The sequence below is a fragment of the Oncorhynchus masou genome, chromosome 5 (assembly GCF_036934945.1).
Source record: "Oncorhynchus masou masou isolate Uvic2021 chromosome 5, UVic_Omas_1.1, whole genome shotgun sequence".
Lineage (NCBI taxonomy): Eukaryota > Metazoa > Chordata > Actinopteri > Salmoniformes > Salmonidae > Oncorhynchus > Oncorhynchus masou.
The window spans coordinates 45,841,120-45,857,170 of NC_088216.1; the positions used below are offsets into that span (position 1 = coordinate 45,841,120).

A 16,051-nucleotide genomic window follows, 5' to 3' on the forward strand; every position below is an offset into this window, starting at 1 on the left:
GAAGACCGGGTGAACGCGACGAAGATAGCGCGGGAGAAGAAGTCGCACAGCGACAGGATTAATGACTTGAGAAATACGGAACGGACCAATGAACCGCGGGGTCAACTTGCGAGAAGCTGTCTTAAGGGGAAGGTTCTGAGTGGAGAGCCATACTCTCTGACCACAACAATATCTAGGACTCTTGGTCCTACGCTTATTAGCGGCCCTCACAGTCTGCGCCCTATTACGGCAAAGTGCCGACCTGACCCCCTTCCAGGTGCGCTCGCAACGCTGGACAAAAGCCTGAGCGGAGGGGACGCAGGACTCGGCGAGCTGAGATGAGAACAGCGGAGGCTGGTACCCGAGGCTACTCTGAAAAGGAGATAGACCGGTAGCAGACGAAGGAAGCGAGTTGTGGGCGTACTCTGCCCAGGGGAGCTGTTCTGACCAAGACGCAGGGTTACGAAAAGAAAGACTGCGTAAGATGCGACCAACAGTCTGATTGGCCCGTTCGGCTTGACCGTTAGACTGGGGATGAAAGCCGGACGAGAGACTGACGGAAGCCCCAATCAAACGGCAAAACTCCCTCCAAAATTGAGACGTGAACTGCGGGCCTCTGTCCGAAACGACGTCTGACGGAAGGCCATGAATTCGGAAAACATTCTCGATAATGATCTGAGCCGTCTCCTTAGCAGAAGGGAGCTTAGCGAGAGGAATGAAATGAGCCGCCTTAGAGAATCTATCGACAACCGTAAGAATAACTGTCTTCCCCGCTGATGAAGGCAGTCCGGTGATAAAATCTAAAGCGATGTGAGACCACGGTCGAGAGGGAATGGGAAGCGGTCTGAGACGGCCGGCAGGAGGAGAGTTCCCAGATTTAGTCTGCGCGCAGACCGAACAAGCAGCGACAAATCGACGCGCGTCACGTTCCCGAGTGGGCCACCAGAAACGCTGGCGAATGGAAGCGAGCGTACCCCGAACGCCGGGGTGGCCGGCTAACTTGGCAGAGTGGGCCCACTGAAGAACGGCCGGACGAGTAGGAACGGGAACGAACAGAAGGTTCCTAGGACAAGCTCGCGGCGACGGAGTGTGAGCGAGTGCTTGCTTTACCTGCCTCTCAATTCCCCAGACAGTCAACCCGACAACACGCCCCTCAGGGAGAATCCCCTCGGGGTCGGTGGAGACCTCAGAAGAACTGAAGAGACGAGATAAAGCATCAGGCTTGGTGTTTTTTGAGCCCGGACGATAAGAAATAACGAACTCGAAACGAGCGAAAAACAGAGCCCAACGAGCCTGGCGCGCATTAAGTCGTTTGGCTGAACGGATGTACTCAAGGTTCCTATGGTCAGTCCAAACGACAAAAGGAACGGTCGCCCCCTCCAACCACTGTCGCCATTCGCCTAGGGCTAAGCGGATGGCGAGCAGTTCGCGATTACCAACATCATAATTACGTTCTGACGGCGATAAGCGATGAGAGAAAAACGCGCAAGGATGGACCTTGCCGTCAGAGAGGGAGCGCTGAGAAAGAATGGCTCCCACGCCCACCTCTGACGCGTCAACCTCAACAACAAACTGTCTAGAGATGTCAGGTGTAACAAGAATAGGTGCGGATGTAAAACGATTCTTGAGAAGATCAAAAGCTCCCTGGGCGGAAACGGACCACTTAAAGCACGTCTTAACAGAAGTAAGGGCTGTGAGGGGAGCTGCCACCTGACCGAAATTACGGATGAAACGACGATAGAAATTCGCGAAGCCAAGAAAGCGCTGCAGCTCGACGCGTGACTTAGGAACGGGCCAATCAATGACAGCCTGGACCTTAGCGGGATCCATCTTAATGCCCTCAGCGGAAATAACGGAACCGAGAAAAGGGACAGAGGAGGCATGAAAAGTGCACTTCTCAGCCTTCACATAAAGACAGTTCTCCAAAAGGTGCTGGAGGACGCGTCGCACGTGCTGAACATGAATCGGGAGAGACGGTGAAAAAATCAGGATATCGTCCATGTAAACGAAAAAAAAAATGTTCAGCATGTCTCTCAGGACGTCGTTAACTAGTGCCTGAAAGACAGCTGGAGCGTTAACGAGGCCGAAAGGAAGAACCTGGTATTCAAAGTGCCCTAACGGAGTGTTAAACGCCGTCTTCCACTCGTCCCCCTCCCTGATGCGCACGAGATGGTAGGCGTTACGAAGGTCCAATTTGGTGAAAAACCTGGCTCCCTGCAGGATCTCGAAGGCTGAAGACATAAGAGGAAGCGGATAACGATTCTTAACTGTTATGTCATTCAGCCCTCGATAATCCACGCATGGGCGCAGGGACCCGTCCTTCTTCTGAACAAAAAAACCCCGCTCCGGCGGGAGAGGAGGAGGAGACTATGGTACCGGCGTCGAGCGATACAGACAAATAATCCTCGAGAGCCTTACGTTCGGGAGCCGACAGAGAGTATAATCTACCCCGGGGGAGTAGTTCCCGGAAGGAGATCAATACTACAGTCATACGACCGGTGTGGAGGGAGAGAGGTGGCCTTGGAACGACTGAACACCGTGCGCAGATCGTGATACTCCTCCGGCACCCCTGTCAAATCACCAGGCTCCTCCTGTGAAGAAGAGACAGAGGAAACAGGAGGGATAGCAGACATTAAACAGGTCACATGACAAGAAACATTCCAGGATAGGATAGTATTACTAGACCAATTAATAGAAGGGTTATGGCGAACTAGCCAGGGATGACCCAAAACAACAGGTGTAAAAGGTGAACGAAAAATTTAAAAAGAAATGGTTTCGCTATGATTACCAGAGACAGTGAGGGTTAAAGGCAGCGTCTCACGCTGAATCTCGGGGAGAGAACTACCATCTAAAGCGAACAAGGCCGTGGGATCCCTTAACTGTCTGAGAGGAATGTCATGTTCCCGAGCCCAGGTCTCGTCCATAAAACAGCCCTCCGCCCCAGAGTCTATCAAGGCACTGCAGGAAGCAGATGAACCGGTCCAGCGGAGATGGACCGGAAAGGTAGTGCAGGATCTTGAAGGAGAGACCTGAGTAGTTGCGCTCACCAGTAGCCCTCCTCTTACTGATGAGCTCTGGCTTTTACTGGGCATGAGGTGACAAAATGACCAGCGGAGCCGCAGTAGAGACAGAGGCGGTTGGTGATTCTCCGTTCCTTCTCCTTGGCCGAGATGTGGATACCCCCAGCTGCATAGGCTCAGCACCCGAGCCGGCGGAGGAGGGTGGCAGTGATGCAGCAGGTGGCTGTGATGCGGAGAGGGGGGCAACGGAGAACGCGAGCTCCCTTTCACGAGCTCGGCGACGAAGATCAAACCGTCGCTCTATGCGAATAGCGAGAGCTATTAAGGAGTCCAGACTGGAAGGAACCTCCCGGGAGAGAATCTCATCCTTAACCTCGGCGAGGAGACCCTCCAGAAAACGAGCGAGCAAAGCCGGCTCGTTCCAGTCACTAGAGGCAGCGAGAGTGCGAAACTCAATAGAATAATCCGTTATGGATCGATTCCCCTGACATAGGGAAGACAGGGCCCTGGAAGCCTCCTCCCCAAAAACAGAACGGTCAAAAACCCGTATCATCTCCTCCTTAAAGTCCTGATACTGGTTAATACACTCAGCCCTCGCCTCCCAGATTGCCGTGCCCCACTCACGCGCCCGTCCGGTAAGGAGAGAAATGACGTAGGCGATGCGGGCTGTGCTCCTGGAGTAAGTGTTGGGCTGGAGAGAGAACACCACATCACACTGAGTGAGGAATGAGCGGCACTCAGTGGGCTCCCCAGAGTAACACGGCGGGTTATTGATCCTGGGCTCCGGAGACTCGGAAACCCTGGAAGTGGGCGGTGGATCGAGGTGGAGTTGGTGAACCTGTCTTGTGAGGTCGGAGACTTGGACGGCCAGGGTCTCAACGGCATGTCGAGCAGCAGACAATTCCTCCTCGTGTCTGCCTAGCATCGCTCCCTGGATCTCGACGGCGGAGTGAAAAGGGTCCGGAGCCGCTGGGTCCATTCTTGGTCAGATTCTTCTGTTATGTACTTGAGTGAAGACCCAAAAGCGGTTTTAACAGAAACAGAGTTCTTTAATGAAAAAACAGGAATGGCATTGATCCTCTTCCGACGTTGTCAATGGAACAAAAGATAGTTAGTAGAGTGCAGGATGCACCTGCCAGGCAGACTCCGACAGGATAGGACTAGGTGGAAGCAAACGAGACGATAGCTTGCTTCTGGCATGAGAAACACAAACGAGAATCTGACACCGAAAGTAGCAGGAACAGAGAGAGAAATAGAGACCTAATCAGAGGGAAAAAAGGGAACAGGTGGGGAATGGTGAATGAGCTAGTTAGAGGAGATGAGGAACAGCTGGAGAAGGAGAAAAAGAGAAGGTAACCTAATAAGACCAGCAGAGAGAGACAGAGTGAAGAGAAAGGACAGGAACAGACATAATAAGACATGACACTATATACTGAAAGTGTTACACATTTTGTACTTGTTGCCAGAGAGAATCACCAGCAGCTTCTATTGTCCTGTTAAACCACAATGCTGTATATTATTTTTACCTTTCACCATTGGAGTCAGTGTGGGGTCAGTGGTGTTTCCTGTAGAGATCTCAGAGGTTGTGATGAGTGGAGCGGTTGATTCAGTAGAATGAGGAGTCAGGTTGACATGTACAGTTTCTGAAATGAGAACAATATCAATGGACATGATCTTATTTAGAGTAGTTGATTCCTTTCAAATCTGTGGTTTGAGTTGAGGTACATTATTCATATTAATCATTCATTAATTATGAATTTTTCATTTTTATACTCAAGATTACTAATAGGTATAGGGTTGGCGTTTTGTGTACTTACAATTGGATATTTGCAATTAAAATGAAAATTGTCTCTAGAGGACTGATACACCTGTTGTAGGATTCACTGTTGTGCTAGGATAATGTGAATAATTTTATCACAACAGTGTTCTGTTAAAAATCATAATGAAACAAAGGTAAACATGTGTAACAGCTGTATAAATGCGTGACCTACCTGCTATAGAAGGTGTCTGTATAGTTGTTGGATCACTGATGTGAACTTGTTAGGAATTTTATGAATAATGACTAAACAATCTCTACATTTAAATTGAACTATAACTAATTAAACTCTACCCTGTTTTACAATATCTGATTAATAAATTTTAATTCCTAAGGAAGGGATTATGTAGCACAAACACGGAGTAATTAAAACATAATAAACACCATTCCAACTTAGTTGGAGTGGTATGTGTTGTATGTGTTTGGAGTAAGCAGAGAGGGTCGTTAACCTACGGTTGAACCGACTCAACTTAGCTCTGGGATGTTTAGATAAGGCAGCGAGTGCCTCCCTAGGTTTTCCATTATCTGGAGCTGTCTTCTGAATAGTGATGGATGAAGGTGAGACTTCAGAAGTTAATCTTGATATAGTATGTGTCTGGAGTGAGCGAGCTAGGGGGTTGGAATAAACTTTTGAACCTACTTTGTCTTGGTCGAGAGGAGGAGATTCATTCTATAACCAATGACGTCATATTTTGTATATAATCTGTTGTTTGTGGTTCCATGGCAGCGAGCTCTGAGAATAAAAACTATTATCTAATTTTGAATTGACCGGTCTCTTTCTATTCTATGCAAATAAGAATCTTGCAAATTCTCATAAATAGACTGAGTGATTTTAATGAATGTACACATATAGGAATTATGAAATTCCGATGACAGAACTCCCACCAGATCTAAAATCATTTGGGATTGAAATGTGGTATTTCGTTTGTTGGTCAGAATGATTATGGTCATACAAAGAAGATGCTACAATCAAAGTGAGTCAGATCATGAAGACCTGCAGCACTGATAGATATGTTTAGATTATGACTCACGTGTAAAGCTGTATCCATCACTGCGTGAAGAGAGAGAGTTTGGTCCTGAGCTCAATCTGTAGTCACAGCTCACCTCCTTACGCCTCACTGACTGAAGATGACTGATCAGGTCACTATGTTTTGGAGTGAATTGGCAGAACTGCTCTCCGGGTGCTGAGATGGCTTTTCTCTCTTTGCTCTTTACTGTGAGGAATGGCTGACTCTCCTCTCCAACATACAGGTTACAGGTGGAGTCAGGACTGACGGATCCAGGAATCAAGCAGATGACGGTGAAGACCTCATCAAAACGGACTGTCATGGTTGGTTTTGGATCTGTTAGGAAAGGAAAAAAAGACTTATTTTTGCATCACTCTATTTGAATGTAATGTACATGTCTCTTAGTAAACTAAAGCTTGCCATTCTCTTTATATGAATTAATAGCATGTCTTATTTGACATCATGCCTATTTATGAGTGCCATTTAATATTGTGTGCTGTGTGTTTACAACAATTGCCTTTCACTTAATTCCTTAAATTCTCACGTGTAAAATCAATTTGAATCGCATGGACTATTTTGCTTGCATCTATGGTGTGGGGGATGACGGAGTGTGTCACTTGTCATTTAATTATGAATTAATTTTCAATGTTTAAGTACTCATAGATATTGTAGCACTTGATATACTTTGAAAACAAAGCATTTAAGTCACTGTTGTCTATTAGATGATAACAGTGCATCTACAATAATGCAGTTTAGGCTAACAAGATAACTTTGATTGATGGTCTCTCCTATCATTGCTATGCAGACGACACACAATCAATCTTCTCCTTTCCCCCTTCTGATGACCAGGTGGCGAATCGCATCTCTGCATGTCTGGCAGACATATCAGTGTGGATGACGGATCACCACCTCAAGCTGAACCTCGGCAAGACGGAGCTGCTCTTCCTCCCGGGGAAGGACTGCCCGTTCCATGATCTCGCCATCACGGTTGACAACTCCATTGTGTCCTCCTCCCAGAGCGCTAAGAACCTTGGCGTGATCCTGGACAACACCCTGTCGTTCTCAACTAACATCAAGGCGGTGGCCCGTTCCTGTAGGTTCATGCTCTACAACATCCGCAGAGTACGACCCTGCCTCACACAGGAAGCGGCGCAGGTCCTAATCCAGGCACTTGTCATCTCCCGTCTGGATTACTGCAACTCGCTGTTGGCTGGGCTCCCTGCCTGTGCCATTAAACCCCTACAACTCATCCAGAACGCCGCAGCCCGTCTGGTGTTCAACCTTCCCAAGTTCTCTCACGTCACCCCGCTCCTCCGCTCTCTCCACTGGCTTCCAGTTGAAGCTCGCATCCGCTACAAGACCATGGTGCTTGCCTACGGAGCTGTGAGGGGAACGGCACCGCAGTACCTCCAGGCTCTGATCAGGCCCTACACCCAAACAAGGGCACTGCGTTCATCCACCTCTGGCCTGCTCGCCTCCCTACCACTGAGGAAGTACAGTTCCCGCTCAGCCCAGTCAAAACTGTTCGCTGCTCTGGCCCCCCAATGGTGGAACAAACTCCCTCACGACGCCAGGACAGCGGAGTCAATCCCCACCTTCCGGAGACACCTGAAACCCCACCTCTTCAAGGAATACCTAGGATAGGATAAAGTAATCCTTCTCACCCCCCCTTAAATGATTTAGATGCACTATTGTAAAGTGGCTGTTCCACTGGATGTCAGAAGGTGAATTCACCAATTTGTAAGTCGCTCTGGATAAGAGCGTCTGCTAAATGACTTAAATGTAAATGTAAATGTAAATGTAATATGATTCAGTAAAAAAAGGTAAACAAAACATTTTTAGAAACGGCAAATTCCAGTTTTTAACACTTACAATGACCTTGGTATTGACCTTGGGCTTCGATGTATTGGAAGGTGTCTGGAAATAACAAAATAGGTCTTGATCAGGAAAATGTGCCATTCTAAATAATAAATTAACATGTGAGACAGGAACACTTTGCACAAGTTAGTAAAGTATCATATACTACAATGGATCCATGAGCACATTATCAAGCAGTAGTCATTCTGATCTGAACAAAATATAATGATAGAGAAAAATACATAAATAAAATGGTCAATGGAATAAGACACAATTATTACAGCCATGAGATTCAGAAATATATAAAGAGTTCCTGAAGTAAAATATTAAAAGAGGAGAGAGAATCCTGAAGAACTAACAGATGATGGAACTTGGAATGGAGGAATAACTCACCGAAAAGGAGGATGACCAGAAACAGATGACCTGCCATATCAGGGATGAACAACGACATTTACCAGACATCTACAGACTCTTAGTGTGACTTCACAGAAGATGGTGACTGTGTCAGAGAGGATTGTTTGAATAGAGAAGTAGATGTGGAACTTGTTCACAGGAAAACCACAGATGGCAGAAACCAGTCTCATACGGAAAGTGTGGCTAATGTTGCAGAAGAACATTCAGAATAATTCATCAGTCATTTTTGTTGTCAGTAGCTATTTGTCTTTAACAGCGGATAATCTGCATAATTTGATAGCTTCAATTACATTTTCTAAACCAACATACTAACTTGTCTGAGTAAAAAATGTGTCCTTGACTTTTTGGTTTCATGTTTTTGACAACTGCATTTGTGGTTGAGATTTATGATGTCTAAAGCATAGTAAAACGTCACTTTGATCACAACTGGAAATGCTTGACCTGCCCAAAAGATCAGCTCTGTTCCTGTGAGTGTCTGCGTACCGGATAAGCCTGGCAGATTAAATTACCCCTCTTTATAGAAATAACAGTGAGACACATGGAGAGATGGAGGAGTCTGACAGCTCAGTTGAACTGAGTCTCTCTTTCTCTGATGACTCCAGAACTCACTTTCCTCTGAGGAAGTTCTGTGAGAACAGTATAATAGAGTGGTTAGCATTTTGTGGTTTGAGAAATGTACTGACAGCCTAATCGCTCCTTGTTATTTCAGCCAATCTCAGTTAACCCAGAACTAAAGTATTTCGTAATTGGTCAGATGCTTGATTACATTCTGTGTCCATGTGTGTTCAGAGAAGAGAACAGAACAAGGATCAGAACCGGAAAAAAAGAGCTCCACTCTTTGTCTTTGCAAGTTACAGGCAAGGCTAAGGGCCAAATGTTCCCTCCCCTTGTTCTACTTTCCCAGAGTCAGATGAAATCATGGATACCATTTTTATGTCTCTGCGTTCAGTTTGAAAAAATGTGCTGACTAGCATTAGCGCATTTGCTGACTCACATTAGCAGTAGTAATCACGTTGCGAAACTGTTCATCTGAGCGCTGAGCTCCTGTGAGTGTATGACTGACTACAGAGTGAAGCTAGAGTAAATTCCCACTATGGAGAAGAAACACTGATCTAAAGAGACAGATGGAGGAGTCTGACAGCTCAGCTGAACTGAGTCTCTCTCTGATGACTGTAGGGCAGCCTGTCAGACTCGGCTGAGGAAGGTCTGTGAGATCAGAGGAAAATACATTTTCACACTATATCAATGTGTTAAATCTCCAATATTGTCTAAGACTTCTGTTCCCTTCATCAATATCATTGTCCCCACAGAGAGACAGTGAATGACATCTCCATATTAAGTTGACTAGCATTTTACTAAACAGATGACAGTGACTGACTAAAATATTGTTATCACGTTTAATGTAAGTACATTCGTAAAATGGAAACTGTTCATTAGCAGTAACAACTCAGTCACACAGTACATAATGACTTACATTCCACAGGCTGATCATGTAATTGTTTTATATACAGTACCATGAATGCACATTTGTACAGCATGGTCAACCAACCAGCAGGTTAGTTTTCTTAGGTGACGAGAGGTGGCTATAATACTGTAGGAGAGGTATCATAGCTATGATACATAGTGAAAGCATGCATGTGTTCTCAGTTTTTCATGTGTAGTTTATAACCAGACATACAGTACTATTTACATAGAGAACAGCCCTCATACAAGTCTGAAAGAAAGTCACCTTTATTGAATGAATATAAACAAACTGGCCAACACTCAATAGTAATATTCTGATACAGCACATACAATAGCAAACGTCTGGGGCAGTGGAGACAGCCTCCTACAGTAGGTTTTAAAACACAGTATCCATGCTGAACAGAACATTCTCTCTCTTTCTCTCAGGGGGCTTCCTGCAACAGTGTTCTGATTCTTTCTCACTATTTCTTTATCTCTTACACATACACATACACATGCATGCACACACACACACACACACACACACACACACACACACACACACACACACACACACACACACACACACACACACACACACCTCACAGATTTACACGTGTAACACCCAAAACATATGCCGCCTCGCTCATAACACTGCATAGGCTGTCTACTAGGGGGACACAACAGGTGAGAAGACACACACCACTCTCAAACACAACATCACACTGTCACGATGCAGAGGTAATTCATGTATGAGGACCGGAGCATCATGGGAAATAAGCCCACGTTCACACAAGTAATCATTCAGCATGCTGGACACACATTTAAGACACTGATGCCCTTTGCAACCATGTGCCTATGTGAGAGTGGATTCCCGGCCGTCACTAACATGAAACTGAATACAGGCACAGACTGTGTGTGGAAAATGATTTAAGTCTGAGACTCTCTCCAATACAACCCAACATTGCAGAGTTATGTACATCATTTCAAGCACACCCTCTTCACTTAACCTGTGGTGAGTTATTCACAATTGTTTGTGAACAAATAAGGTTTTATATGTAAGATGGCTAAATAAAGAGCAAAATTATTGATTATTATTATTACTTGTGCCCTGATCCTATACAAGCTCTTCATCACTTCCACGCGCCAGTTTGTGACAAAAACTGACACTCATTCTTATGTTTAATAATAGTTTGTGTGTGGCACACTCATTCCTATGTATCATGTAGTGTGTGTGTGTGTGTGTGTGTGTGTGTGTGTGTGTGTGTGTGTGTGTGTGTGTGTGTGTGTGTGTGTGTGTGTGTGTGTGTGTGTGTGTGTGTGTGTGTGTGTGTGTGTGTGGCAGGCTTACTGTCACGATCGTTATAATAACTGGACCAAAGCGCAGCGTGATCTGGGTTCCACATCTTTTATTTACTAAGTGAAACTCACAGCAAAACAAAACAATAAATCTCAAACGAAACGTGATGCTAACAATAGTTCTAACAGGCAACTATCCATAGTCAAGATCCCACAAAGCACAATGGGGAAATGGCTGCCTAAATATGATCCCCAATCAGAGACAATGATAAACAGCTGCCTCTGATTGGGAACCATACCAGGCCAACAGATCATTATTCACCTAGATAACTCACCCTAGTCACTGACACGCCCCAACCAACATAGAGAATAAGCAGTTCTCACTGGTCAGGCCATGACACTTACAATGGTGGCAAAAAAAACAATTGAGAGTGCGCTGACCCTGGTGCTAGACGGGGTACACAGCTGGAGGTTGAATGTCTGAAGGGGTACGGGACTATAAAAAGTTTGGGAAACACTGCCTTAGAGGACCAATGCACCTATTGTAGGACTCACTGTCATGCTGAGGGGCAAAGTAGAAACAAGGCCTTTCTTACTGTTGTAACGAGCTCTACTATAAAATAACAGCAGTGCCATAAAGTACATTTTTTTAAAGATACAAATCAAATGTGGAGCCTACAGTACCTGCTGGAAAGGGTATAGTTGTTGGATCACTGATGTGATCTCCCACCAGATATAAAAACATTTTGGGGATTGAAATGTGGTTTTTAGTTTGTGGGTCAAAATGAATATATTAATACTAAGAAGATGCTAAAATCAAAGTGAGTCAGATCATGAAGACCTGCAACCCTGATAGATTTGTCTAGATAATGACTCACCTGTATAGGTGTACCGTGTGGAGAGAGAGTTTTTGGTCCTGAGCTCACTCTGTATTCACAGCTCACCTCCTTATTCCTCACTGACTGTAGACTTCTGAAAAGATCACTCTCAGTTACAAGTAATCTACAGAACCACTGTTTGGGAGGTTTGTTTGTTTCTTACAGATTTGTTCTGTAAAAAATAGCTATCTCTCCTCTCCAACATACAGGTTACAGATGGTGTCATTACCAGCAGGGCCAGGAATCAAATCAAGTCAAATGTTGTTTGTCACATGTGCCGAATACAGCAGGTGTAGAGCTTTCCGTGAAATGCTTACTTTAGAAGCCCAATAATGTAGTTCAAGAAATAGAGTTAAAGATGATGATGTTAAATAAAACAGATGATGATGAAATCCTCCTTCTCATGACTAGCAGTAATGACTGGTTTCTGAACTGTGAAGTAGAACACACATCTATGCATATTATTCTGTATATTATATTGTATAAGTTCCATTTTCACAAGAAAAGCTACAATGTACACTACCATTCAAAAGTTTGTGGTCACTTAGAAATGTCCTTGTTTTTTAAAGAAAAACATGTTTTTTTGTCAATTAAAATAACATAAAATTGATCGGAAATACAGTGTGGGCATTGTTAATGTTGTAAATGACTATTGTTGCTGGAAAAGGCAGATTTTTTAAATGGGATATCTACATAGGTGTACATAGGCCCATTATCAGCAATCATCACTCCTGTGAGGATTCCAATGGTGCGTTGTGTTAGGTAATCCAAGTTAGATCTAACTCTTTTGCAAATATCCTAGCACAGCTGACAACTGTTGTTCTGATTAAAGAAGCAATAAAACTGGCCTTCTTTAGACTAGTTGAGTATCTGGAGCATCAGCATTTGTGGGTTTGATTACAGGCTCAAAATGGCCAGAAGCAAATAGCTTTCTTGCTCATCAGTCTATTCTTGTGCTGAGAAAGGAAGGCTATTCCATGCAAGAAATTGCCAAGTAACTGAAGATATCGTACAATGCTGTGTACTACTCCCTTCACAGAGCAGCGCAATCTGGCTCTAACCAGAATAGAAAGAGGAGTGGGAGGCCCCGGTGCACAACTGAGCAAGAGGACAAGTACATTAGTGTGTCTAGTTTGAGAAACCGATGCCTCACAAGTCCTCAACTGGGAGCTTCATTAAATAGTACCCGCAAAACACCTAAATGTCTAAATGTCAACAGTGAAGAGGCCACTCCTGGATGCTGGCCTTCTAGGCACATTTCCTTGTTTAATGGTCAAAACTCACAAAACCTACGACACAAGGCAAAACATTCCGTTACACCATAGCATACTGTACCGATCAACAGCATATTTATGTTTATTGACAATATTAAATTATCATTGTAATTGCGCACACATTGATGTCAGACATGCACACAGTGCTCTATTGCTTGTGACTGGGATGAATGCAGGAGTAGACTTCAGGAGCAGGACAAGACACCCTCTTTTTGACTGATGACTGATATAAGGGCATGTATGTGACAGGGCTGTGTGGTTTATATGATTATGATGGTCATAATCCTCCTTGACAGTGTCATAAAGTGTATTTATTTAGGCCAAGTGACACAGGTTGGTCATAATGCTTAAAGACAATGTCTTAAAATCTATTTCCTAAATTATTTAAAATAGCATGTAAAAAAACATGACAGTAAAGAATTCATTACAATAACAAAGGAGGAATGGGAAAAAAAATTCAGTCTCTCGATGTGCAAAACTGATAGACATACCCCAAGCGACTTACAGCTGTAATCGCAGCAAAAGGTGGCGCTACAAAGTATTAAGTTAAGGGGGCTAAATAATTTTGCACGCCCAATTTTTCAGTTTTTGATTTGTTAAAAAAGTTTGAAATATCCAATAAATGTCGTTCCACTTCATGATTGTGTCCCACTTGTTGTTGATTCTTCACAAAAAAATATAGTTTTATATCTTTATGTTTGAAGCCTGAAATGTGGCAAAAGGTCGCAAAGTTCAAGGGGGCCGAATACTTTCGCAAGGCACTGTATATAACAGTCTCAGTTATGAGGCTTACATCTAATTGTTGTATAAAATGAATGAGTAAAGATGAAACTATTTGTGTAATGTGATTTTAGACCGTTTAATGAAGGAAACTCCAATTCCCTTTGGAGTTGAACTAAATCAGAGGACCGCCCCCTGAGCATAGGCAGGATCCAGCGTCATGGGACACCCCTTTTCTATGTTCCGAATAAAACCCCCACCTGGGTTTTCCCACTTCAGACCCGTTTACCTCGATAACGAGAGGTTTGAGACCAGACCAGTACCTCTATCACAGAGGGAAATAAGGGTTTGAGTAGATTGCTGAATCCTTTAACCATCCCACGTGGTTAAACTCTTAGACTATCGAAATCGACAGAATAAGAACAAGTCTTTGATATTAATTACTAGTCTGTAGCTAGGAATTTGGTATCATTGAACATGAAGACCGACAACCGCCGAAACATCTATTCTATTTTTTGACACTTTTACGCCTTTTTCGTGCTATCCAATTGTTAGTAGCTACTATCTTGTCTCATCGCTACAACTCCCATACGGGCTCGGAAGAGACACTGTGCCACCTGGGAGGCCCGAAACATCTATTCTATAACGACATGAATTAATATTCTCTGAACTATCCATTCTAACCATGGCAGAGAAAGAGAGAGGGTGGACAAACTCTCCAACAGAAACAAACTTTTCAACAGAGATCCCGCGACTCACTGAGCATCAATATATATATATATATATATATATATATATATATATATATATATATATATATATATTGATTGCAATTATTCCCGAATGAGTGAACGTTCATGTGAAAAGGATTAGCATTTCAATCGTTATAATTATCAACTTTGTAGTGTCTCATCTCAGTCTTCCCTTTTGTCCACCAAGCCAGTGGTGCCAGTTTAGCCCACTAGGGCACATTCCCCTATAATTTCCTTGTAACCATATCTACTGTTTGTTATGCATTTCTGTGAATCACTTAGTTAGTAAATAAAGGATTTAAGAAAATTGATGTATGGATGACTCATAGTGAAGACTGGGTTCGTGCAGATAACCAACAATATACGACATTAGCAACTAAAGTTAGCAATAGCAATTGCTTTCAAAACTAACTTCAACTTCCTTCAAACTCCACGCAGATACATAAACATGGTTTCATTGAGTTCATCTGACTCTGGGTAAGTAGACGAAGGGATCAATTGCCAAAATCTCATACTACCCATTTAAGGATTTTGAGTCCATTACCTCATGCAGTGACAGTTTGTGAAATGAAGGAGATAATATAGTCCTTGATTGTTTCATGTAATAACTTATGACAACAAACAGTATGATAACATCCCAAGAGGAACATGATAATGATGGCACAACAGTACATTGTTTACAACCATTCAAATTATCTTCTTACCCTGCATTGTGACTGTGGAATGCACGGTGGATCAAAACTGCGAACCTGTAGCATTGTACTGACATTGCATTTTGACCTCAGCCGGTGAACTTTGACCTGTTCATGTCACCAGTAGAGTTCTGGTGAGTGTCTGCTGACAGGGTAAGGTAAAGGTATTTTCCTCTCTGCCTTTTAAGTAAAAATAGCACTGAGCTTCAGAGATGGATGGAGAAGTCCGACAGCTCAGCTGAACTTAGTCTCTCTCTCTGATGACTGTAGAAACTCTGACTGGGCTAAGGAAGGTCTGTGAGATGAAGAGGGTAGATGAAGAGTGAGGTTAGAGGGATGGAGTGTGACACTTTGGGTTGGTTTCCCCAGACACATTAAGCTTAGTCCTGGATTTAAATACACTTTCAATGAAGAATCTCCATTGAAAAGTATATTTAAACAATTGAATTTAAAAAAATATTTCACCTTTACAAATAAAACAATGGATCAGGCGAAGCCGGCCCATGATGTAATAAATGTTAACTGTGTAAGTATACAGTATACAATACTCAATTATAAACAATCTTCTCTTCTACTTATCTTGAATTAATGATGATACTGAACTTGTGCTTTGATGATTTGGAATGTACATAGGATTTGGAAAGTATTCAGACCCCTCGATGTTTTCCACATTTTGATCCGTTACAACGTTGTATTTTGTTTTATTCCAGGTTATTTTATTTTATATACACACACAATACCCCATAATGACAGACCAAAAACAGGTTTTTTGACATTTTTGTAAATTAATAAAAAAAGATGAACCTTCCTGCGTAACCATGTCTAGTGGAGCGGTGGCCTGCCTAATCAGCCCTGACCCTAATGGCCGACTATCTAGGGCGAGCACAGGGAAGGGCATTT

General features: G+C 43.5%; 1 protein-coding gene and 1 pseudogene across 1 annotated transcript in view; one reads left to right on the forward strand and one right to left on the reverse strand.

Moving 5' to 3' along the window:
- Positions 1-8,274, reverse strand: part of LOC135539669 (mucin-2-like) — a 68,824-nt gene extending 60,550 nt beyond the window's left edge. The window contains exons 1-4 of the mRNA XM_064965703.1: positions 8,073-8,274; positions 7,695-7,739; positions 5,847-6,158; positions 4,526-4,642 (exon numbers count right to left, since the gene is read on the reverse strand). Coding sequence (XP_064821775.1) covers positions 4,526-4,642; positions 5,847-6,158; positions 7,695-7,739; positions 8,073-8,130 — 532 coding nt within the window. The 5' untranslated portion in view covers positions 8,131-8,274. The remainder of the gene's footprint in view (positions 1-4,525; positions 4,643-5,846; positions 6,159-7,694; positions 7,740-8,072) is intronic.
- The window catches only part of LOC135539671 (ERC protein 2-like), a 364,220-nt pseudogene that overhangs the window by 193,519 nt on the left and 154,650 nt on the right, over positions 1-16,051 (forward strand).